This window comes from Cyprinus carpio, chromosome A7 (assembly GCF_018340385.1).
Source record: "Cyprinus carpio isolate SPL01 chromosome A7, ASM1834038v1, whole genome shotgun sequence".
Lineage (NCBI taxonomy): Eukaryota > Metazoa > Chordata > Actinopteri > Cypriniformes > Cyprinidae > Cyprinus > Cyprinus carpio.
Window position 1 is genome coordinate 16,090,774 of NC_056578.1, and position 23,432 is coordinate 16,114,205.

Below are 23,432 nucleotides of genomic sequence, written 5' to 3' on the forward strand. Positions count from 1 at the left end.
GTTAGTGTGATGCCCCCGTGCTCTTCACGCCCATGAGTGCAGAGAGGGTTTGTCCCTGGGGCTTTCCTTATAGCTGGGCTGTTATAGTATACATAAAAAGGAGAGTAAGTGGTTAATAACCATGAAGGTGGTTTATTTATCATTTATTAGTGTAGTGGCTGTATTTGTTGGATTTTGTAGGCAAATGCTTTTACACAAGTATGTGGATTGTTGGTAGTGTTGCTATACTTGCAGTCTGATGCCAAACCCCTTGTCTGATCACGGTGAGGGGTGAAATGTCAAAGTTAGTATAGCTCTACTGTTTTGACATTCCACTGTAGGCCCTTAGCTCATTAGAGGGAGATTTTGAATGTAATGTAACAGTGCCATCTAGGGATAGATTCACAGTATTGCACATGATGATGTCATGTTTGAAAAGTCATGTTTCAATTCGGATAGATCTAGATGGTCAGTTCAAGGTCAGTTATCTGCACACTGAGTTGTAGATTCAATTATAATTAATGCAAAACTCTGAACTCATTTCTGTCCTGTTTGCTTCCTAATACTGATACATCATCGGAAATAAGTCATAGCTAATTTTAAAGGTCAAATATTAACTGTTAATTTTCTACTATTAAATTACCATTTTTCCTTCCATAGAGAAGCCGAAAGGAGCTCCAAACCTGAGCAGCAAGCAGTCCCTCAGACCAACCATTTCAGCAGCAGCGTCAAAATCTCCTCCCAGACCGAAGGCCTCCAGCAGACAGCGCATGTGGAGGTGGCAGAGCTGAGGCCGGAGCGAGATGGGGAGGAGTGCTATGTTTACAGCAAGGAAGTGTCCGAGGATCCTGTTAAACTCTCCTCTGGAGAGATGGAGATGGAAGGGATTTCCCAATCAGGTGCCCATTCTCGCCCACATTCTACGGTTCCCACTCATATGAACGGGCTGCCCTCCTCAGGCATACCTCCTGATCAGAACGGGAACGTGGTTTATAAGAGGGGTCTCGTCCCCCGTACAGACACAGAGAAAAAGGTGCAAAGGAAAACTGCGCTGGCTCAGGTCGAGCACTGGGTGAAGGTGCAGAAAGGAGACCCCAAAAGGTCAGTTTTGTGTGTTTAGACAGCTTTATATGTGCTGTGATGGGGGGGGGGGGATGTTAGGAAACCATATATATAGGGTTATGGGTAATACTATAATTAAATGCTGTAACATTGGGAACTCAGTTCACATATAGTTTCTTCTTATGAAGGAGCTCCCACTAGTGGTTATGATGTAATCTCACTAAATATTAAAGGGAATGTTTTGTGTTCTAGCAACAGCATTCTCTTATTGCAGATTTTTTTAACACCTTGTTATTTTTGTAAAAACCATCTAGTTATCACATTCGCACTATTGCACTTGCAATAAAAGCCTATGGGGCATATCAGCATTTGGTGTTTCTACATTGCAGAAAAACACCATTGTAAATCAATAACTTACTTTTAAGTTTTTTTTTTCACCTAAATTTATATCTATAATATAATTATAATTTATTAATTATAATTCAATTAATAATCATATATATTAATAATATATAGGTCCCATTTTATTAAATTTAAATTAATCATTTGGTACAATGCACTTATTGTGTACATACATGTTTTTACATTGTACTTATATTTTTAAAATACCTGCATGTAATTACATCTGTAATCAATTTCTGTAATTACATTTATAATTACACTATGACCTATCTCTTACACCTTAACCCACCCTTAAACCTACCCATACCACCAAACCTTTCCCTGACCTTACCCGTATCCCACCTCAATCGCAGCAGAAGTGTTTTGCAATACAATATGAACACAATAAGTACATTGTACTTATTTTTTGATGTAAGTACATAGTAGTTAAGGCCACCTAATATAAAGTGGGGCCAATATATATTTTCCCTTTTATTAGTTTATTAGTATAATAATAATAATTATTGTTGTTGTTATTTGTATAATAGTTCATATATTAGTTATTATTTTTGTTTGTGATTAATAGTAACAATTCATTTGCAGCTCAGGTCAGAATAAAAACATTTTAAAAGAATATATAAAAAAAAAAATATATATATATAAATACTTTATATAGCATACGAATGCTAACTGACAGTGAGAAGGACAGAATATTAACAGTAAAATAACTTTTTACAAAATAACAGCCATCCCACTGCTGAGTACACCCTTCCTAGACGGACACCACCTCTCCAGCCTAAGTCCGTCATGATGGAGACGTACCAGTCGTTGCCAAAGACCACTCGCCACCACTCCGGAGGCAGTTCACCACCAGTGCCCCGTAACCTGCCTAGTGACTATAAGTATGCCCACGACCGTCTTAGTCACTTTCGTATGTCCTCTGATGAGCGGTTGGCTACTAAAGAGGGCATGGTGTGGCAGCTGTATGAGTGGCAGCAGCGCCAACAGTTCCGGCATGGAAGCCCCACCGCACCAATCTACACCGGGCCTGACTACATGGACACGTCTGCCTTCAGAGTTACTCTGGAAATGCCACGATCCATATCTGTGCCCCCATCACCATGTGACATACCCCCACCCAGCCATCCCTCCAAGTCCTTGTCCCCACGCAGGCCCCACACGCCCGCCGACAGGCTGACCGTATGCCCACTGGATGACTTCGCCACCATGGACACTCCCAGTTTGGGTTCTCCCAGAGGAATATGTTCCCAGATCTCAAAGGTAGGGAACTTGGAGGAGTTCACATAATCTCACAATTTTAAATCAGTTGTGGTGAGTTCTTTTCTTTGTTCAGACCACAGAAGTGTTGACCACCAAAAGCGTTAAGGGTTATGGGAAAACCGAGTTTCCCTTTACTCAAGCTTTGATTTGGACTTTGTGACAGGGTTCACACAGTCTTCACTCAGGGTTTGACACCCAGGTGCAGAGGGTGTGTTAAAAGAGAGCGTTTTTGTTTATGTGTGTTGCTGAAAATGCTTGTGTGACAAATAGTAGCATCTGCCAGCTACACCCCCCACATGAGAGCGCCGCTCCCAGTGCCACATTCACACGCAGCAGTCACAGAAGACTCTGTGCTTCTTACAAGTTAACATACTGTCACTACCATTTCTGCTCTGCATACGGCAGGACTCGTGTGAACTCACTAATTACATGCCTCCAACAGAAAGATTCACAGAAGCTGTCAAAAACCAGATAGAAGGACAAAACAGACCTTCAATCAATGTGCAGTGATGCCTCAAAGAATATACAGCAGAATCTAAAAATCAGAGATGTTAGTGAAAATGCTTTTATTATTGTGTTGTTGCATGTTATATTATCAGCATAACTAAACAATTGACCAATTAATTGCATTTTTAATAGCATGATTTGAGAATGATTAAAGAGAAACGATTAAATTCTTTTGAATTTTCTGTTTGTCAAAGAATCCTGAAAAAAAAGACAGTTTCCACAAAAATATTACCGAACTGTTTTCAGCATTGATAATAATAAGAATAAATATTTCTGGACCATCATGTGACACTGAAGATTGGAGTAATGGCTGCTGAAAATTCAGCTTTGTCATCCCAAAAATTTATTTTAAAATATATTAAATTATAAAAGAGTTATTTTAAGTTGTAATAATATTTCATAATTTTATTGTTTTTACTGTGTTTTAATTAAATAAATCCAGCCTTGGTAAATGTAAGAGAGTTCTTTCAAAAATATTAAAAGTCTTACAAATCACAAACTCTTAAACAGTCATGTACATAAAATGGATACATTCAATTTAATAGAGAAAGTATCCATTTTAGGAAGTTTGTGAACATTTGAAGTTTTTCTGCATTTCAGTCACTTTTTGCTTTCAAGTTTAAATTGTTCTGTCTATGACTAGTACTTGTAATTCAAACATTTTGATGTTGGAGATATTGCAGTCTCTCAAATAATATAAAGTCATAAGTACTGCATGTATAAAATTAGAAAAGAATATAAAAATGTTTTCTAAAAGAAGGTTTGGATAAACTATATATATACAGTACAGGTCAAAAGTTTGGAAACATTACTATTTTTAATGTTTTTGAAAGAAGTCTCTTCTGCTCATCAAGCCTGCATTTATTTGATCAAAAATACAGAAAAAACAGTAATATTGTGAAATATTATTACAACTTAAAATAATATTTTTCTATTTGAAAATAGAATATAAAAAAAATATAAAAAAAAATTATTCCTGTGATGCAAAGCTGAATTTTCAGCATCATTACTCCAGCCTTCAGTGTCACATGTAACATCCAGTCTATCACATGATCATTTTGAAATCATTCTAATATTCTGATTTATTATGAGTGTTGGAAACAGTTCTGCTGTCTAATATATTTGATGAATAAAAGGTTAAAAAGAACTGCATTTATTCAAAAAAAAAAAAAAAAATCTAATAATATATATTCTAATAATATATTTTCTTTACTATCACTTTTTATCAATTTAACACATCCTTGCTGAATAAAAGTATTGATTTTATTTGAAAAAAGAAAGAAAGAAAAAATTACTGACCAGTAGTATTTTTATATTTTAAAAAATATTTATATTTTAAAAACAAAGCTTCTTCTTCTTCTTTTTTTTTTTTTTTTTACTTTTTATTCATCAAAGTATCCTAAAAAGTATCACATGTTCTGAAAAATATTAAACAGCAGAACTGTTTCCAACTTTGATAATGAATCATCATATTAGAATGATTTCTAAAGGATCATGTGATAATGATCCTAAAAATTCAGCTTTGCATCACAGAAATAAATGATAATTTAAAGTATAATAAATTTAAAAACAATTATTTTAAATTGTAATGATATATCACAATATTACATTTTTTTCTGTATTTTTGATCAAATAAATGCAGGCTTGGTGAGCAGAAGAAACTTCTTTCAAAAACATTAAAAATAGTAATGTTTCCAAACTTTTGACCTGTACTGTATATATATATATATATATATATATATATATATATATATATATATATATATATATATATATATATATATATATATATATATATGTATGTATGTATGTATGTATCACACAGCCGGACACGCTGTCACTGATTTGGGATGTTGACTACCCAGTTGCAGATGTCTATTTATGCATCTTAAAGACTAGAATGTGTTTTACATAGAGCTGTAGAGTTTGTGTGTTTCGTAGAGTGTGTTCTCATAGCTGTTGTCGTAGAGCATATCTCTGTGGAGGATATCTACACTGTGTTTATCTGGTAAGATTCGCCAAAGGCTAAGCAAAGTGCCCAATAAACCTCCTCAGCAGTGGTCTCTTTCTTCTGATCTTGTATTTAAATAAAAAACCTATTATACAGCAAAAATGCAGTACCGTGGGATTCCCATTGGAAACAGTCTACAGTGCTACTCTGCTGGTAGCAAACAAATGTTATTTTAAGAAAGCAGGTTGAAGATAATTTATGTGTAGTTAATTAAATCTCTTGTTGTTTGTGTCCTTTTGAGGTGCTACGATGGGCCTAGATGAAGAATTTTGAATGTTAAGCAAAACTGTCAAACTGTCAAAGCCCTGTGGCACATTTGAAATCAAGCACACAGTTTCTTAGCTAAAATAAACAGATGAATGTGTAAAATGTGCTCTGCTGAGCCCTAGTTTTGTGCTAAACTTAAACTGGCTTTTACTTGACTTTAACAATGTACAGTATCTATTAACTAAAGGAGGGAATTTGAGAATGATAGAATTGTGATTGTCTTTATTTTCATTGTAAATGCCACCATTCTTTGCATTTTTGTGTCTTCACAGACCTCACAAATAGAGAGGAGATCCATGCCAACTATGGGGTACATCACGCACACAGTCAGTGCACCAAGTCTGCATGGAAAAACGGTAAGACTTCCATTGAGAGCAGACTTTTACAGATGACACCTAGAAAATATCGGAGATCTGCTTGGCAGATGACATTCTGGCCACGAGGAGGTTTTTGCTTTCTAGTTTTGACACCGTGAGTTGAGCTATGTTGTTAAAGACTGGCAGTTACAGTTCGCCTTAGTCCACTTCTATTGGCCAAATTTCACCTTCATCTTGGCGCCGCCCTGGTGGTCACCTCCTGAAGTGCTTTCTCTCCCGTCTCCCCGCTGTCCTGCAGCTGGAGGAGTTGACCCTGCTGCTCATCCAGCTCAGGAGACACCGGGCCAAGATGGCCAGCGTACACTGCGACACATTCACACACCTGCAGAACCAGCACAACAGCCTCTCAGGCCCCAGTTTGCAGGTTAGAGGGTCGCATTCTCCCCTCAACCCATCCTGAGCCCCCCTCCCATCTGAGCACATCATGCCCTCTTTTCCCTAACTCCCATACCGTGCTCATCTTACTATCCTACGCTGTTGGTTCTAGTTATGATTGCGTTGGTTTGGTGTTAACTGTCCGTTAGCATGGAGTCTGTAGTAAAATATGTTAAGCCTTGGGCTGCACAATGTGACGTAATAGCCTGTTTTGTGTTTTTTGAAGATCTTTTCTTCTACATTTTGCTTTTCTTTGTACTTTTTTTGTAGTTTTTTCCTTTCTTGTATTTTGGATTGTTAGATTGGTCCTCAGTTAACAGTTAGCATGTTGCTTGTTGACTTGCCTCCATTCACATGATTAAATGTTTTCATGAACAGAAAACTTATTGAAAACATCACTGGTTTACTTATTTATATGCAGTTCTGAATATGAAAAGTCAGAAAAGTTCCCAAGAATTAGTGTAAACATTTGATAGAATAGACCCAAGCTGTGACCAATTCAACACTCTAGATCTGTCAGTTATAGGGTTGCACATTAAAACGTAACATCTATTCTACACCATTTACAGCATTGTTGTAAAATATAACCCCCCCTACCACAGTGCATCAGTTTTTATGGAATTCAGATTGAAGTTTAGGGACATTCAGTGCTCTTCTCAAATACTAAATTGTCAGCTATTTTGCTTGTTGTCAATAGGAACTAAAAAAAAACAAAAACAACAACATTATGTACACTACTGTTCAAAAGTTTAGGATCAGTAGGTTTTCTTTAAATGTTTTTGAAAGATATACCTTGTAAATCTTTTATTTGGTCAAAAATACAGTAAAAGCAGTAATATTGTGAAGTATTATTACATTTTAAAATATTTCTTTTCTATTATAAATTAAAATGTTATGTATTTCTGCGATGACATCTGAATTTTCAGCAGCTATTATTCAGTCTTTATTGTGACATGATCCTTAGAGAAATCATTCTTTATTTAATCACACATTTCTTATTGTTATCAATGTTGAAAACAGTTGCTTAATGTTTTTTGGAAACTGTGATACATTTTCAGCATTCTGTGGTGAATAGAACGTAAAAAAAAAAAAAAAAAAAACTTTTGAAGCATTATTTTGTAACATTATAAATATCTTTATTGTCACTTTGGATCAATTTAATACATCCGTGCTAAATAAAAGTATTAATTTCTAAAGTAAATTTTTGTTTTAAAAAATTACCACAAACATTTGAACAGTAGTGTACTTATTTACATTTTTTTATTAACCATGATGTTAATTATCGTAACTCAAAGTAATGAATGACTTCTCAATCCCATTACATGCACTTGCACAATGTGTGATACTGTACCAGTATTTGGATTTACAGTGCGCATGAAAATCAATTTCAGTCTTGCATGCTGTACTCTCAACCATGTGTCACGTGACCTCTTTCTTAATTTCCCTTTTAAAGGCAGATGACACTTACATCCAGCTGAAGAAGGACCTGGAGTATCTAGACCTGAAGGTGGGCTCTAGTGGATCTGCCTTCACCTTCCTCCTCCTCTCATCTTCTCCCTCTCTCTCTCCTCAAGGAATAAATCTTCCTGATTCCCCCCCCTCCCTATTCTCTACCACAGCTGCTCTGCTCTCTAACCCTGAAGGATGTGTAGAGTAAATTTTGGAAATCGATGATTAAATAATTTACATCCGTCAATATTCATGGAGAGCAATGTTTGATTTTAAGCTTTTACTGCTAAAAATCTGATTTTATGCTGCAATTTAAAATAAAAGTCTTTGTGGCTACTACATGGATGTACAGTAGTGACCAGTTTTGACAACTGAAAGTCACATGAATGCTAGATTCTGATTCTGAATTGTTTTCCCTATGTGCAGTGGCATCTGTGGCCTTTATTGCTCTTATATAGAGTTTTTCCACTCTTGTCACAAACTTTTTATTTTCACTGACTTTTCTGATCCTGTTTGATATGGAGCACATTACTTGCTTTAACTATTAATTCAGAATTCAAATGTATACATTGCCTAAATTTATACACACACTGTAGTTCACAAAAACCCTTTTATCTTCATTTCAAACAGATGAAAAGTATTGAACCTCTCATCTATTCGGTACACAGTGCATTCTGTCTGAATGTAAGGATCGTGTGTGTAACAAAATGTGACCACGTCATGCCTTCACCTGCTCTAGTGATGTTATCCGCCCTGAACCGTTATGGTTTTGTGCCTTGCACATGCTCTGTAGAGTCATACCCAGGTGCATGTGCTATTTTGACCGCTTAATCCTAGAGTCTGAGGTTTTCTGTTAATAAGTGAACGTTTACAGACAGCTGCTCTTACTTATACAGTGTCCTTTAGCTAACCCCCTGTTTATCACTAAATGATAGTTTTTCGGTGGGTTGCAGCTTGTCGCAGGCTTCACTCCCACATGGTTCACGTCAAGTTCACCACTGAAGAAAAGTATTGATACTTTGCCAAATCAAGAGCAGCGCTTTGGGTGGATCATTGCGGCTATCAACCAAATACCCCAGTTGCCTTTTGTATGTAAACACATCGCAGAGCTTCCAAAAACAGTGTTGGTTTATTTTGTTGTTGTTGTTGTTTTGTTCATCTTGAGATATTCTTGTTCTTTAGGTTGCCAAAGCACAGGTTGTTTACATGATTTCAACAACCCTTTGCTGTGCAGTCTTGATGGTTGCTTGATCGATGCAACCTTGCAGCTTCTTAGTCTTGATGTTGATGCTAATGTCTTTGAAAGTGTATGAGCGTTTGCATTTTGTCAACAGGTAACTGGACGTGACTCGCTTAAAGATCGACCACCTCGGCCTGTTAAAATAGCTGAAAGTGACATAGATGTAAGTTCTGTTCTCTATTTATTAAAGCCTAATTTCTGACCCTTGTCTCTCCTCTCGATCTCTCTGTTTGCTCTGCACAGATCGCTGTTAGTCAAGCCTGAATTTGTGCAAGTAAACACCGGCATCGGAGTGAGGCAGTGGTACATGATGTGGGGAGAAGCAAGCTCTCTCTGTGTCAAGAAGAAATTGAAATTATTGACGAGGGCTTTTTATATTCAATGCTCAATTTAAAGAGAAAAATACATGCAATGGGAGTTTTATACTTTGAGCTTGTAAATTTTTCAGTTTGATTTTTGTATTCCAGTGCTCTCACTGTTTTTCGTTCGATTGGAAGTAAATAATCTGGAAGGCCTGGCTATTCATCATTAACATTGTTTCAGTTTAACAATTTATACGAATTTTGTTGGTGGATTTATCTGCATGATGAATATTTAATGTTGTTAAAACAACAATATATGGCTGTAAAATAATAATAACTGTAAATAACAGCTTAATAATTAATTGGAGGGAATGATAAACAGAGCAGAGAATAAACAGGCAGTGTGAAGAAGACCGTAAACAAGACACTTCTGCAGCTTCTGTTTCTCCTGCACGCGCACATGTTCCCTAACCCATTTTTCACTGAGAAAGTGCTGTTTGTTTCTGCAAATAATGACACCAGAATTGTCTTGGGTGCATGGAGTTTATGCTAATGAATATCTTCAATAGTGGGAAATGCTGAATATGGAATAGTGGAAGAATGTATTCCGCCGGAGCTCTGTTTGATATGTTTGTAATGCTTTAATAGATTCAGTTCAGTCATGACTGGTCACCGTGTTTTATTGCTGCTTGTGATTGTCTCTTCAGGTAAAGCTTAGTAGGTTATGTGAGCAAGACAAGATCCTACAGGAGCTGGAGGCCAGGATACGCACACTCAAAGAAGATAAGGTGCTTTGTTTTTTCCTTATCTAAATTCAGTATTTTAAATCAGGCTTTGAGGATATTGAATTATTGAAATTAATACTTTTATTTAGCAAGGAGGTATTAAATTGATCCAACGTGACTGTAAAGATCATGTTAATGTTAAAGTTACACATTTTTATGCAATTTGTTTTTTTAACTTTCTATTCATTAAAGAATCCTGTTAAAATTTTTTGACAAATTCCATTAAAATAATGGCTGCTGGATTCCAGCTTCACCAACAGAATGTGGTTTTCATGTCAGTCGCTTGAAAATTGCACTCACAGTGAAAAGTGTTATTGTGCAATTGTTAGCTTGAGGATCTATTTCTACTTTATCTAACCTTTTAAAATTACTGTTGTAACCTAATACAGTCAGATCAGTTTCACCACAATAAAAACATTTTTGACTTGAATATAACCAGTTTTAGATATGTCTTTTAGATGTTACTGCATAAAGCAAAATGAAGACCTCAGTGGAATATTGTTTTCAGAAACATTAGTTAATCACAGAAGATGACAATCATAACCTTTGAACATTTGTGCAGCCCTAGTGTCCAACCTGATGTCTTGGTCCCTAGTGCTATTTTTTTTTTCCTTTTTGCATCATCTTCTGTTTCTCACCCATATCTAGGACAAGCTTGAGTCAGTTCTGGATGTTTCCCATCAGCAGATGGAGCAGTACCACGATCAGCCCGCCCATGCAGAGAAGATCGCCTATCAGCAGAAGCTGTTACGGGAGGACGTGGTCCACATCAGGGCGGACATCTCACAAGTGTCCACGGTGAGGACATATACCTGTGTTAATACACTCGCAGAAGACTCAAGAATGTCCATGAAATACTAAAATCACATTAGGCTGGAAATGAGTATCAATGCAATACTAATATCAGCTCACTGCACTCATATTGAGGCTTGCTCTGTGCTAAACAGGAGATGGAGAACGCTTGGGCAGAGTACAGCCAATTGGAGAGAGATGTGGACAGACTGCGTTCAGCCCTTCAAGACCAGATGACCCACAGTGCTCTCTCTCAGGTCAGAACCAGAGAAAGAAGTCGAAAAATGAGACCCAGCAGTTTTAACCTGTATTTCAGCTTTTATCTCTTTAATGCATGCTTCCAAACTAAAGTATCAATACCGTTTGAGTGGCAGAGTGTATCAGAAGATGTTAAACCGTGTCAGCCTCATTTTCTATTCAGCGTGCACCTCTCAGTCCAGTAATTGATAGAGAAAGAACAAAGTGATGAAAGAGATATGGAGCTCTCGGAGCCGGAGTGAAGATCTAATGTCAGTTTTTGATCAGTGTGATAGAGCCGTAAGAACAAGGCATAGAGTGTCTGAGATTATTGATTTCTCAAGTGTTTGTGTGAGTGAGAGCACACACAGACACAGTCAATAAATTATGGCTTGTTCTGAAAATACAAATAAGAGAAAATCCGATCCTTTCTTCGGTGCTCCTTTTAGCTCTAAATTTGCCTTTTAGAAAATCAAAGACAAGCCTTAGGGTTGTCATATTTTTTTAAGAGTGATCGCAGATCTGTGAAGGTACTTCTGTTCTGTTCTAATTTTTAGCTTTTAGTTTCTGTTTCTATATTATTTTATATTACATTACATTATCTTAAATACTTAAAGACAGACACTCATTTATGAATGTAATGAAATAAAGAAAAATGTATTCCCAAGCATAATGTTACACTTCTATATTCAGATTTTGATATATTGCATTTAATATTATACATACATAACTTCATTTAGGTGCATGTTTGCATATCTAATAATATATTGAGTTTTATATAATTGCATAATTGTATAACTTTTTGCTAAATAAATTACATTTACTTAAATACTGAAGTATGCATACAGTACTTGTATTCTGTTACTTCCTGTTACAGTCTCTTGTGTTTACTTTTTTTATTTAGTTAATTCTGTTTTAATCTGTTTTATTAAATTCTGTGCAGCAGGAGAAATGTCAGCTGAGAAAGGAGCTGTGGCGGATCGAGGATGTGCTTGCAGGCCTAAGCTCCAGCAAAGCCAACTACAAAGTGACCATTGACTCTATTCGGAATCCAGGTGAGAGCGGGCCCCTGCCTGCCATCACCCCCATGCACTGGAACACAGACCGAGGTACTGAGGTCAAACAACACCACATGCAACTCTGCTAACTGCATCCACATGCAACTGATAATCATGCATGTTTTTTTTTTTTTTTTGTTTTTTTTTTTTTGCACATGATGTCAACGGGTGGAATAATTGCCTGACCAGAGAGAAAACTTGTGCCTTCAGCATCATTGTCCGCAGTGCCTTCTCTCACTGCAAGCCCATCTATGGATGAACTGAAAGCTGCTCAGCCCAGCCCCCATCTCAGCCCAGTGCAGTCTACCCAGCAGCCCTTGCAGCTCTCACATTCAGCCCACAAGCCAAAATGGGTGAGTGAGTGAAACAAAGTAATCAGGATACTCCTTCAGTTCATTTGTCTGTATTTATGTAAATTTCATGTTTACACAATGCAGCCTGAAGAGGATGCTCCACCCAGACCCCCTCTCCCTCATGTCTACAGTCCAGATGAACACCCCCCGGTAGTGCCCCCTCTCCCCAAAGAAACCTCTGTCATCCGCCACACATCAGTCCGGGGACTTAAACGACAGTCTGATGAGCGGAAGCGTGATCGTGAGTTTGGGCAGTACACTAATGGAGATCATAAGGTTTGTGTCATTCAGTGGTACTTAGATACAAACAGTTTTGTATCTGTGTATATGGTAAAATGTCAATATAGTTCTGAACCCTATTTTCCTGGGTCTCCAGGTTGAGATACGAGCGTTCCTGAGTGAGCCTGAGCTACTGGCAGTTGGTGGACAAATTGGGGGCTTGAGCCGTGATAGTGGTTATCAAACTCTACCAAACAGAGGTATATACAGACCCGTACATGACAGCCACAGTCTCAGATTCACACACTCGGGTCCTCACTAGTGTACAACATTTGATTGAAAAGAGGGATGCCAGGTTTGGTTCATGTGAACCACAGTACAGTTTATTGATGATGTGAAAACAGTCCTCTAGTAAATGGCTAATTATTTGGTATATAAACCTTGTAGCTTGGGGAGGCACTTCCCATTTTCCATTATTCGCAATGGGAGTAGAAATTTTGACAAATTCTGCAAGTGTGGAAATATTATTTAATTTTGTGCGTTTTGGCTGTATAAGAAGCTGTGAATTTAGCCTTAACTTTACAAGGAGCCAAAAATGGTAAAAATATAATTTCCACCACAATAATTTTTTATCACAGAATGCTGTTTAACACAAAACTGTACATAATTTGAAATGGAAATGATGCTGTGGTGAAAACGTTGATGACTTTTAGAAAAAATGACAGAATTTTCCCTTGATGCACTGCTGTTTAAAATTTTGGGGTCAGTGTGATTTAAAAAAAAAAATGTTTTAATACTCTTAATCAGTAAGGATGCATTACATTGATCAAAGGTAAAGTGAAGTAAAATTAAATAAATTCAGTGAAATTTCTTTTGGAATTGAATTTCATTGAAAAATTCTGTAAAAATATGCATCTTGGTTTCCACAAAAAATTGAGCAGCGCAGCTATTTTAACTGATTTCAACTACTTTCAACTGATAACTCAGCTTAAAATTCCTTGAGGGATTTTTTTCTGTATTTTTGATCAAGTAAATGCAGCCTTGGTGAACACAGTAAGAGACTTCTTTCAAAAACATTAAAAAAACGTACAGACCCCAAACGTATGAACGGTATTCTGTATACTGCTGGAAATTGTTTGTAGACATATTAAAACTAGTAAAATATGTGCTTTAAGAAAGTCCACATGGCCAAAATGGCCCATACTGTAGGTGAATTAAGCAAGCGCTCGAAGTGTGAACCTGACATCAGGCTGCTCAGTGGGCAGCAATAACAGTTGACAATTAACCATGTTGTTTAAAAGTAAGAAATTTCAGCTGAGAATTTTAGAAAGGATTTCCTAAGAAACGCTTAAAGATTTGTCTAATCCAGTTCGACATCTGTTAGGTTTGACAGGCTCATCTTCAAGACTGAACCAGTCATCAAACATTTCATCATTTGTCACCCTCAGAAGAGGACTCACCACCACAAGCTTGAAGGTAGGAAGCCAAACAAGTCCTGAAAGTGTCTATTGAGAGGCGGGGGATACAAGGGTCCGTCATAGTTTGCTTTGGCAGAGCTGACATGCAGCAGGTTGATTAGATGCAGCAGCAGTACAAACCGCTGAGCACATGAAATAAAAGCAGCCAGTGTGGGCTTGGGCCAGACTGTATTTTGCGAATGAATTAGTGTTGCCATGCAGACTGTGAACACAGTGTGTGTCTCCCACCCTGATGGATTCATGCAGAAAATGTTAACAGAAATGAGCACAGCAGAGCTTCAAAATGAACTCCTCTATTCCTGATACTTTGTTTGTCACTCCCCTCCCCCTTATTTTTCCTTCTGCCTCTCTCTTTCTGATTGACTGTTTTACACACAATAATACCAGCACACTTCAGTTAAAAACAATTCAATTAGTTACAAATATATTTAGCTATAAAAAATATACACAATATATTATGATTAAATGTACACATTCAAAATTTTGCAATTGTTTTTTTTTTTTTTTTTTTTCCAAAAATGTATTTGACAAAAAAAAAATTTTTGAACGGAAGTGACTAAATTAAAAAATTAAATAGAGTACATTTTAACACAACATGCAAAAACTGCAAGTGAACAATAAGGATATAGTATAGGCATAGACAGACATCTATTGAATAGTGATTAAGTCCTAGATGGTTCGGTCTCTCTTTATTACCCTTTTCCTTCTCCTCCTCCCTTTTGCAAACTGTTGCAAATTTCTCTCTCCACACTGTTCTTTGGTGCTGTTTGTTTCAGCATTATTAACACGTCCACTGGTGTCTCTTAGGAGAGACCAAAGAGTGCCTTGGAGCGGCTGTATTCTGCGGAGCCTGTGCAGCAGCACGGCCGCATGAGTGCCGAAGAGCAGCTGGAGAGGATGAAGCGTCACCAAAAGGCTCTCGTACGGGAGCGCAAGAGAACGCTCAGCCAGGGCGAGCGGCAGGCATCCTCATCTCGTGCCTCCTCCACATCCAGACCCGTGTCTGCAGACCTGGGATCAGTACGTTAGAGCACAATGACACATTATCCTCCAGAGAGAACTATCGCCCTGACATGAATGCACATTCAGCTATTTACACTGTTTTGATGGAGAACTGTAAGATTTGGTGTTAACATGATCAGCATTTTACTGAAGTAGTGTCTGCCGCAGGTAAGTGGGTATGTTGGATGTGTTGCAGAAGGAGACGTGAGAGATTTTATTACATGTTGTTGGGCCACACTGATAGGTTGCTTAATAAGAACAGAAGGAGTTATTTGCCAGTGAAAGACATGGACTAATGTGTTTAGAGGATTAATAAGGAAAGTTGATATGCTACTGATTCCCTTAATGTAGTTTGGAAATATTCTAATGACTTGTATGAGTGTTTAATTTTAAGCTTGGGATATGGATCCTTAAGGGAGCAGCTCCCATGTTCATCTGGGATTGTGAATCAAAGTAGTGTGCTTTTACTTGCAGGTCTTTGAATAGGCAAAAGACAACACTAACATCAGAATGCTCTTTTAACCTCTATGTAATGATAACCTAATGCTCAAAGTTATGGGGAATGGGGTCTGCTGCATTAGTGGGCTCATAAACTAAACTATATTTCAAGCACAAGCTCTCAAACCTTTTAGCTGTTCATCACTCAACCGCAATAATTATAGCTTTTAATTATAGCTAACTGAAGTGTGAAACCAGACTCTATTGTGCTTACCTCACTCATTTATTCTTTTGTTTTACACTAATTTCACCCAGTTTCACTTTTCACATTCAGCTTTCTAATAATAAGTCTTACAAAACTCGCAAAATCATTTTTTCCCTGCAATTTGGGTCTGATTTGAGTGCACAGAATAAATTATAATTATTTGTTGTTTTTTTATTTATTAATTGAATTGTCATTCTACAAAATGTGACATTAAAATCCAATTTAGCCTATCCATCTTTTATTTTATTTTTAATATATACTTTTATAATTTTACTACTTGTTTTACCAAAATGTATTGAATGTGTGTACAATGAATGGCCTGGGTAATGTATGAACGACTTATGTGTTTATAATTGTGCTACTTACTGAGCATGTTTTCACTCTACTGTACTCTGTACGTTCATAATGATATAACAGCAGATTGTAGCATAATTTGCAAAAAGAAAATAATTGCACAGCTCTGCTTTCTTTATCTTTTATGTAGATTTTTGCACATAAAAATAAACTCTTTGCTAGAAAAAAAGAAGTAAAAGACAGTTGTTCTTTTTCTTTCTACTGTGAATGTGAAACCACAGTTTATTTCACGACACACTGGTTTATTTTCTTTCCAGTAAGCACAATAAAGCCTGGGAATGAAGCATGTAAATGAAGTCACAGATGGAGCTTTTTATTGCGTCTTTCTTGGTTTGCAGGAGTGCTCTAAGCTACGGTTTGAGAGCTTGAACATGAGATACTTCACACGCAATCAGTCCAATCACGTGTACATGGTACAGAGGTACAGGAGCATACTGGGACAATATACCATTACGCTCAAGGTTGTAGTTTAACCCAGTTTTGTGTGTTGGTTATGTGCAGGGCTGTCCTCTTTAAAAATTTTATTTCATGTAAAAAAAAATTAATGTTGGATGTAAGCTGATATGTGGAGTACAGAGGTTATTTAAGCTCTAATACTATGTGTACTACATATGTGGTTAATAAAAACACTTTCTTAGTTAACATCTGTCCCAGTGTAACTGGAAATGTTATTCTATGCTTTACCCGTCCTGTAAATCAGGAGAAGACAATTTCAGAACTAAAATATAATATTTTTATTTCCTGAGTTGGATGTGTCTGAGGTCAAGATCGCCATCTCAGGGCTCTGTGTGTTTGTGTGCCTTCAGTGGAGGAGAGAGCAGGACTTTGATTTGCAGCTTCTGGAGCGGGCCGTGCAGGGTGAAGAGAGACCAGTCGAGCACAAAGAGAGACAGCGCTCTCACTCAGACGAGTGGCTCACCCTGAGCAGCACACCCATGAGAGAACTGGATCTGGAGCCTCTGGACTACCAGCTGGATCTCAGCAAAGAGGTAACCCTACTGCTTAAAGGGAGAGTTCAAAAAAACATTTCCATGTTGTGTGGAACAGAAAAGCCTCAGTCACCAAGCACTTTTGTTTTATAGAGAAAAGATGCAGTAAAAAATAATGCTGAGTGAGACTCTGCCTAAATTCTCCTTTTCTGTTCTGAAAGTCGTGCAGGTTTGAAATCACATGTGAGAGAGTAAATCCTGACAGTTTTTTGTTTGAACTATCCAGAGTTTAAAGGGCAAATCTGTTGAATTTGTACTGTTGAATGTTAAAACAGTTAAATTATATTGTCACATTATTTTGCCTTTGATCGTTTCATATGATATAAAATGTAGGCATTTTATTTTAAGATAAACAAAAAAATTAGTAAAGTAATGAAAGTATTGAACTTAAATAATTAGACGTTAGATTTTAGAATTAAATGGCTGATGGTGTGTGTTTGGTCTCAATGCCTGTATAGCTTGCAAAGCCACAAAAGGTGGCCATCCCTGAGCGTTATGTGGACCTGGATCCAGAGGAGCCCCTTAGTCCTCAGGAAGTGGAGGCCAGACATCGTAAAGTGGAACAAATCAAGAGCATCCTTGCTAAGTCTAGGTACTGGCAAATCAGACACATTTAACACATCTGCTCTTATTGTCAGCTTTATAGATGGTTGCTGTTATGTACACTATCAAAAGTTTCAAAAGTTTAGGGTTTCAAATCATTCAAAAGTTAAGGGTTTGTAAGTTTTTTTATTTTGTTTTTAAAATAAGCATCTTATGCTCACCAGGGATGCATTTATTTGATCAAAAATACCATGAAAACATAATATTGTGAAATATTTGTACAATTTAAATGAACAGTTTTCTGCTTAAATAGCATTTAAAATGTAATATATTCTTCTAATGGCAAAGCAGACTGCAGTGTTACATGATCCTTCACAAGTCATTCTGATTTGGTGCTCAAGAATTATTTCTTATAATGTTGAAAATAGATTATTTGATGAATAGAATGTTCCAAAGAAAAACATTTATTTGAAATAAAAATCCTTTGTAACATTATAAATATCTTTGTCACTTTTGATCAATTTCATAAATTCTTAGTAAAAAGTTCTAAATTTTTAGTTTTTGTTACACCTTTCTCTGGGAGTTTACTCTGATGTACCTGTTTTTTTTGTGTGCTTATAAGTGTCCAGAATATACCTCCTCCAGCAGCAGTAGACAAGCCGATGCTGCCGGACATAGACTCGGCTCTACAGGAGCAAGAGAGAATCATCACCATGTCCTATGCTTTAGCATCAGAGGCCTCGCTCAAGAGCAAGCAAGTGGCAGGTAAACTTACCAGAAGCATTACTACCAACCTGAACTTATTCATTAAATTACTACTGATTATTATTACTGATTCCTGAAATTATCTTGTTAATACACGCAGTTTTCCATGCAAGCACATGCCATGTTTTACATGACATTTTAATGTCAAATCACAGTAAATTTGTTTTTTATTAGTAACTTACTGTAAAAAGCACTATCTTGTTAAATGCCAAGAGCAAGGCCAGGGAATTTAGTGTGCACAATGAGTGTTAAGATAGGCTAAGGACAATGAAAGAGAGTCCCATAATAACATACAATCAACAGTTTACACCTGTATGACGGCCAGAACTCAATTTGAATAGATTAATTTCAGATATGCTCTGCAGTACACCTTGACTAGTTAAAATACTCTGAAAAGATCAAGGTAAATGAGAAGAAAACACTTCAGAAATAATTACTTTTAATGCAAATCTGACAGTGTCAATAAAACCTCCTAAATCATCACACTGACAACTACAGATTAACGGTGAACATTGGGAGAAACATTGGTCCTCCCTGTTTCAAATCATCGGCATTGGAGGCGTGATGAGGAAAAAGAAAGAGCAAAGCCAAGCCTATCAAACGCAACGTTAATAACTGAACATTATTCCTTATTAGCGCAGATCTGACGAGTAAAGATGCTTGCTAATTGGGAGACATGTCGGATCTTTCAGGCTGGGTGGAATCTCTTGATGAGGCCATTTTTTTCAGAGCCGATCAATGACCCAGCTGAATATGCACTGGGGCTTGTTCACTCTGCATCCCGTGGCAGCACTTTGAACATCTTTCTGAACTGGCATAAAAGCACACCATCGTTTCATCTTTACTTCTTACAGAGGCCTCACTCACTCTGCCAGGTCTAACCTTCAGACAGGGAGCAGCGTGTCTCTCTTAGTCACACAGTTTTACAGTTGTTCTTTGGATGAACTACAGTATCCCTTTAAATTTGACCGACTTGATGACCTCATATCGCTCTTGTAGTTATGTACTCCTAAATAGCAGTTTGTAGTGCGTAGTAGCAATTAACTGTGTCACTAGCTCCCTGTGTTACTACACTCCTCTGTTCCTGTTTCTGTTTCTGCTTCAGCCTCACCGCCGGTTAACAGTCCCACCTCACTCCCTCAACCTCCACCTCCTCCTCCTCCTCCTCCTCTTCCTTCCCCCGCTCCTGTTGCCGTCTCTACGGCTCAGTCTGCACCCCCTCCCCTGAGCAATGGATTTCACTACACCTTTGTCTAATCAGAGAAAAACAAAGTAAGAACTAACTGCAAACCGTTTAGCACGCAAATGTGCTTTTGTTAATTGTTCCCTGTGTGTTTTGGCACCTTTTCTGTCGGCATGCTGCATGATTGTGCTTCATCAGGGCTTGTGCTGTAGTATGTAGTAACTGCATGAATAGTGTAGATTGCCCCCCTTCTAACAACTGCCTCCACATCTGGAGATGGAGAGGTGTGTGAATTGTGTGCAAATTGACTTTTTGTGTGCCGATAAGCCTAAAAAGCCATAAACAAATGCTGTCTTTTGGGACTTGTTTGTAATTAACAAAGACATCTGTAATCTGCAAAGATCTTTGGTGTTTTGATATCTGTGTCTCATAGAAATAAAGAACAGAATGGAAGTTAGAGTTTGTGGGGGAAAAAAAGAAAAGAAAAGAAAAACACGGCCTTTTGTCTTTGGAAACTTTATATGTGTATGCATCTCTCCAAAGCTATTTCAGTGTGGTTCATGAAAGAGCATGACCTCCACCTGCATTGTGTGTTCTGCTTCCCAGCATGCCCCAAATCAGTCAACTGCCTTGGATTCCTATTTGACGCGTGTCTATTTTTATGAGCTATTACAGTATATGAGGCACTGTCCACAAATACGGTACACTTTTGGGTCCCATTAAGTCTTAAAGGCACAATTATTTTGTTTGCAATGATGATTATTTTATAAACCATTATCTAACTTTATCTAATTAACCTAGCATGAAAAGATAGCTAGTTTTACCTTAGAAGTCTTGATCCTGGTTATGGTTTTAAAGACTACAATTAAATACAATAAAATATAAATAAATAAACTGATCTACAGAGCTCCTACTGTGTGACAGTATATTACTGTTAATGTAACAAAGCTAAACTATGTAGCTATATATATATATATATATATATATACATACATATAATATAATATATATATATATATATATATATATATATATATATATATATATATATATAATAAAAATGTATATAGGAATAATAATATAAAACAATATGAAGTCTCTACTTTCAATTTCTGTTTTTTTTTCTTGCTAGAAAATAACAAAATCATACGCATTAGCATTTAAACTATATTCAGATTTGTCCTAAATATTGCAAAAAAGTTAAATTAATTAGAAAATGAAACGCCTCATTAACAGCAATATTTAGTTTGACCTATTGAGGGGAAAACAAAAAGTTGAAAGATCTTCTGCCATGTTTTGTACTGTACTCAGTTTGCGGACAGTGCCATGATTATATTATACTATACGAAAGATTTGAGTCAGTGCATAACAGTACACTTTATGTTTATTAGCCAGTCTATTTAATTACTGAACGCCTGAGCTGTCCCTGTTATTCTGCTGTTTTAGCAGCGTTTGTATGAAAGAGAGCTGCATGGTGTATGTGTCATGCACATGCATGTGTTGAAGTGTGTTTAACTCAGCATTTTCTCTATGTAACATGCTGCACAGAGAGAAGGAGGGTGGAGAGTGTTTACCTGACTACTATTTAGTAAGGTAATTCTTGGGTTATAAAAAAAGAGAATTTAGAAATTGCTTGTACATTTCACAAATAATTACAAAGAAGTAAGTAACATTAAATGAGAAATTGTATTTAAAATCTTTGTTTTATTTACAACTTTGTAAATAAATAATTTTTGCAGTGTAGGTACTTGCACCACATGGGTTTTCCTGAACTGTTTTTTTTTTCTTTTCTGTTTTAGCACTGAAGAATGTATTACTTTAGTACACTGTTATGTGTGGGTCTTTTTTTTGAGTGTATTGTTTTGTTTTGTTTTGCTTTATTCCTTCACATTTCATATCTCTCACTCTTTATCTCTTTTCCAGCCAAAGCTGTGTCTGGATATTGAGGTGCTGTCACATTCTGAAAACCCCACTAGTGGTGGACAAACTTAAACTCTGCTTATCGAATCACATCGCTCACATTTAGAGATGACGCTAGTGTACTTTTGGACTCACATTGGAACTCACTTCTGAAATGCATTTTTGTAGAGCTATTATTTGATATGGACTTTCTGCTGTGCATATGCTGTACAAAATCTAACCATGAAAACCCAGATATAGAGAGCCATTTTATATCCATTACTGCACTTTGAATATGCACCGTATTGTAGAGAACATTTAAAGCTCATGTTTTACTTCTTAAGGCAAGACAGATGCTTAAATGGAGTTCAGGTTGAAACCAACGGTAACGTAAAGACTAAAAAAGTATTTTACATGTATATAACTACATGAAGGGTACAAAATGTCAAATGTTGATTGTATTTTGTCAATTCAGATGATATTCTTACACCAAATCACTTGAAATATTATTTTTATGTATCCAACACTGCCAGTCTCCAGTTAGCTTGCCAAATGCATTTTATTTTTGTTGACAAATTTAAGAAAAAAATAACATTCATATTTTCAGACAGGATTTGTGGGAAAGTGGTTGGGGAAGAATATGCCACATACTTTTTTTTAAAGAAACTGTAAATATTAAAGATATTAACAAGCCATTTGTCTTTTATTCTGTTTGTGTTCGCTAAGAATGAAGGTAGGAATTTACATTTTTCAGCTTCAGAAAAGCAATTTATGAATTGATTTAGAGGTTTTACATTTGCATCGCATTAAAAGCAGTCGTTAATACCTTCTGAACTCACCTTGTTTTATTCCTTCCATACATATTCAACTAAAAGAATAAGAATAAAACTCATTTTGAAATTCCTTTTCCATGTATGTTCTGTAACAACAACTTATTTTTGATATAGAACGAAGGTTATTGCCCATTAATGTGAAATGTGCTCTCTTCATTGCTTCAAGGATTTCCTTTAAAATGTGCATTAAGTGTTTTGACATTTTTGTTGTATAACTTTATAAAGATTTCACATAGCTTTTTACATTTGTTTTATCCACATTTAATGTGTGTGTGCATGTCTATATATATATATATATATATATATATATATATATATATATATATATGCGTGCACGCCATATACATACATATTAAATGCGATCAAAAAAAGTACATAAAAGAATGATTTTTTTTCTCAGCTCAATTTTGCTGACTGATTCAATGTCACTTTTGTTATTGAGTCAGCACGAAAACCAAAAATTAAAAAAAAACAACAACAAATTAAAAAGCGTCCACATGATGGTGATTATCATTGTACCTGCAAAGGACATTTCCTATGATGCTCTTGACTGGACTTTTTTAGAGTCATAGTGTGAGTGGGTCTGCACGGCTGTTAGGATACTTTTGTCATGCAGCCCTCAAGTGAGATCTTTATCTGTAATTGGAGAGTGATTACCGTCTCTCCACTGCTGTATCTTGTTCTTTGAAAGCACCTGTGAGACATGCTGCTCCTCCCATAGCTCCACAGCAGGAGCTGCCACATCTCACTGCATCTGATTAGAAGAAGTGAGAGGTGGGCTATACTGTGTGTGTGTGCGCGCACGCATTAGCGAGCCTGGTGGGCATGAGTTTGATCACATCCGCTTTTCTGCTTATTTTGCAATAAGCGGGCTGTTTTTCCTCCTCCAGCAGAAATCCACCCAAGACCATCCACAGAGAATTGTGGCATTTCCATTTATTGATGTTTGGCTGCTATTTCATATACATTTGTTATTCCGCACTCTGGATTTCAAAGAGAATAAGAAAA

General features: G+C 36.6%; 1 protein-coding gene across 7 annotated transcripts in view; it reads left to right on the plus strand.

Moving 5' to 3' along the window:
• Positions 1–22,284, plus strand: part of LOC109072428 (pleckstrin homology domain-containing family A member 7-like) — a 93,191-nt gene extending 70,907 nt beyond the window's left edge. For all 7 annotated transcript variants that reach the window (XM_042759932.1, XM_042759934.1, XM_042759935.1 and 4 more), the window contains 21 exons: positions 640–1,080; positions 2,169–2,703; positions 5,761–5,844; positions 6,104–6,229; positions 7,694–7,747; positions 9,024–9,092; positions 9,939–10,019; positions 10,665–10,814; positions 10,964–11,065; positions 11,989–12,154; positions 12,293–12,456; positions 12,541–12,732; positions 12,833–12,935; positions 14,060–14,151; positions 14,961–15,173; positions 17,019–17,201; positions 17,660–17,793; positions 18,367–18,509; positions 19,615–19,781; positions 21,241–21,285; positions 21,616–22,284. In XM_042759932.1, coding sequence (XP_042615866.1) covers positions 640–1,080; positions 2,169–2,703; positions 5,761–5,844; positions 6,104–6,229; positions 7,694–7,747; positions 9,024–9,092; positions 9,939–10,019; positions 10,665–10,814; positions 10,964–11,065; positions 11,989–12,154; positions 12,293–12,456; positions 12,541–12,732; positions 12,833–12,935; positions 14,060–14,151; positions 14,961–15,173; positions 17,019–17,201; positions 17,660–17,793; positions 18,367–18,509; positions 19,615–19,766 — 3,184 coding nt within the window. In that variant the 3' untranslated portion in view covers positions 19,767–19,781; positions 21,241–21,285; positions 21,616–22,284. The remainder of the gene's footprint in view (positions 1–639; positions 1,081–2,168; positions 2,704–5,760; positions 5,845–6,103; positions 6,230–7,693; positions 7,748–9,023; positions 9,093–9,938; positions 10,020–10,664; positions 10,815–10,963; positions 11,066–11,988; positions 12,155–12,292; positions 12,457–12,540; positions 12,733–12,832; positions 12,936–14,059; positions 14,152–14,960; positions 15,174–17,018; positions 17,202–17,659; positions 17,794–18,366; positions 18,510–19,614; positions 19,782–21,240; positions 21,286–21,615) is intronic.
• The last annotated feature ends 1,148 nt before the right edge of the window (positions 22,285–23,432 follow it).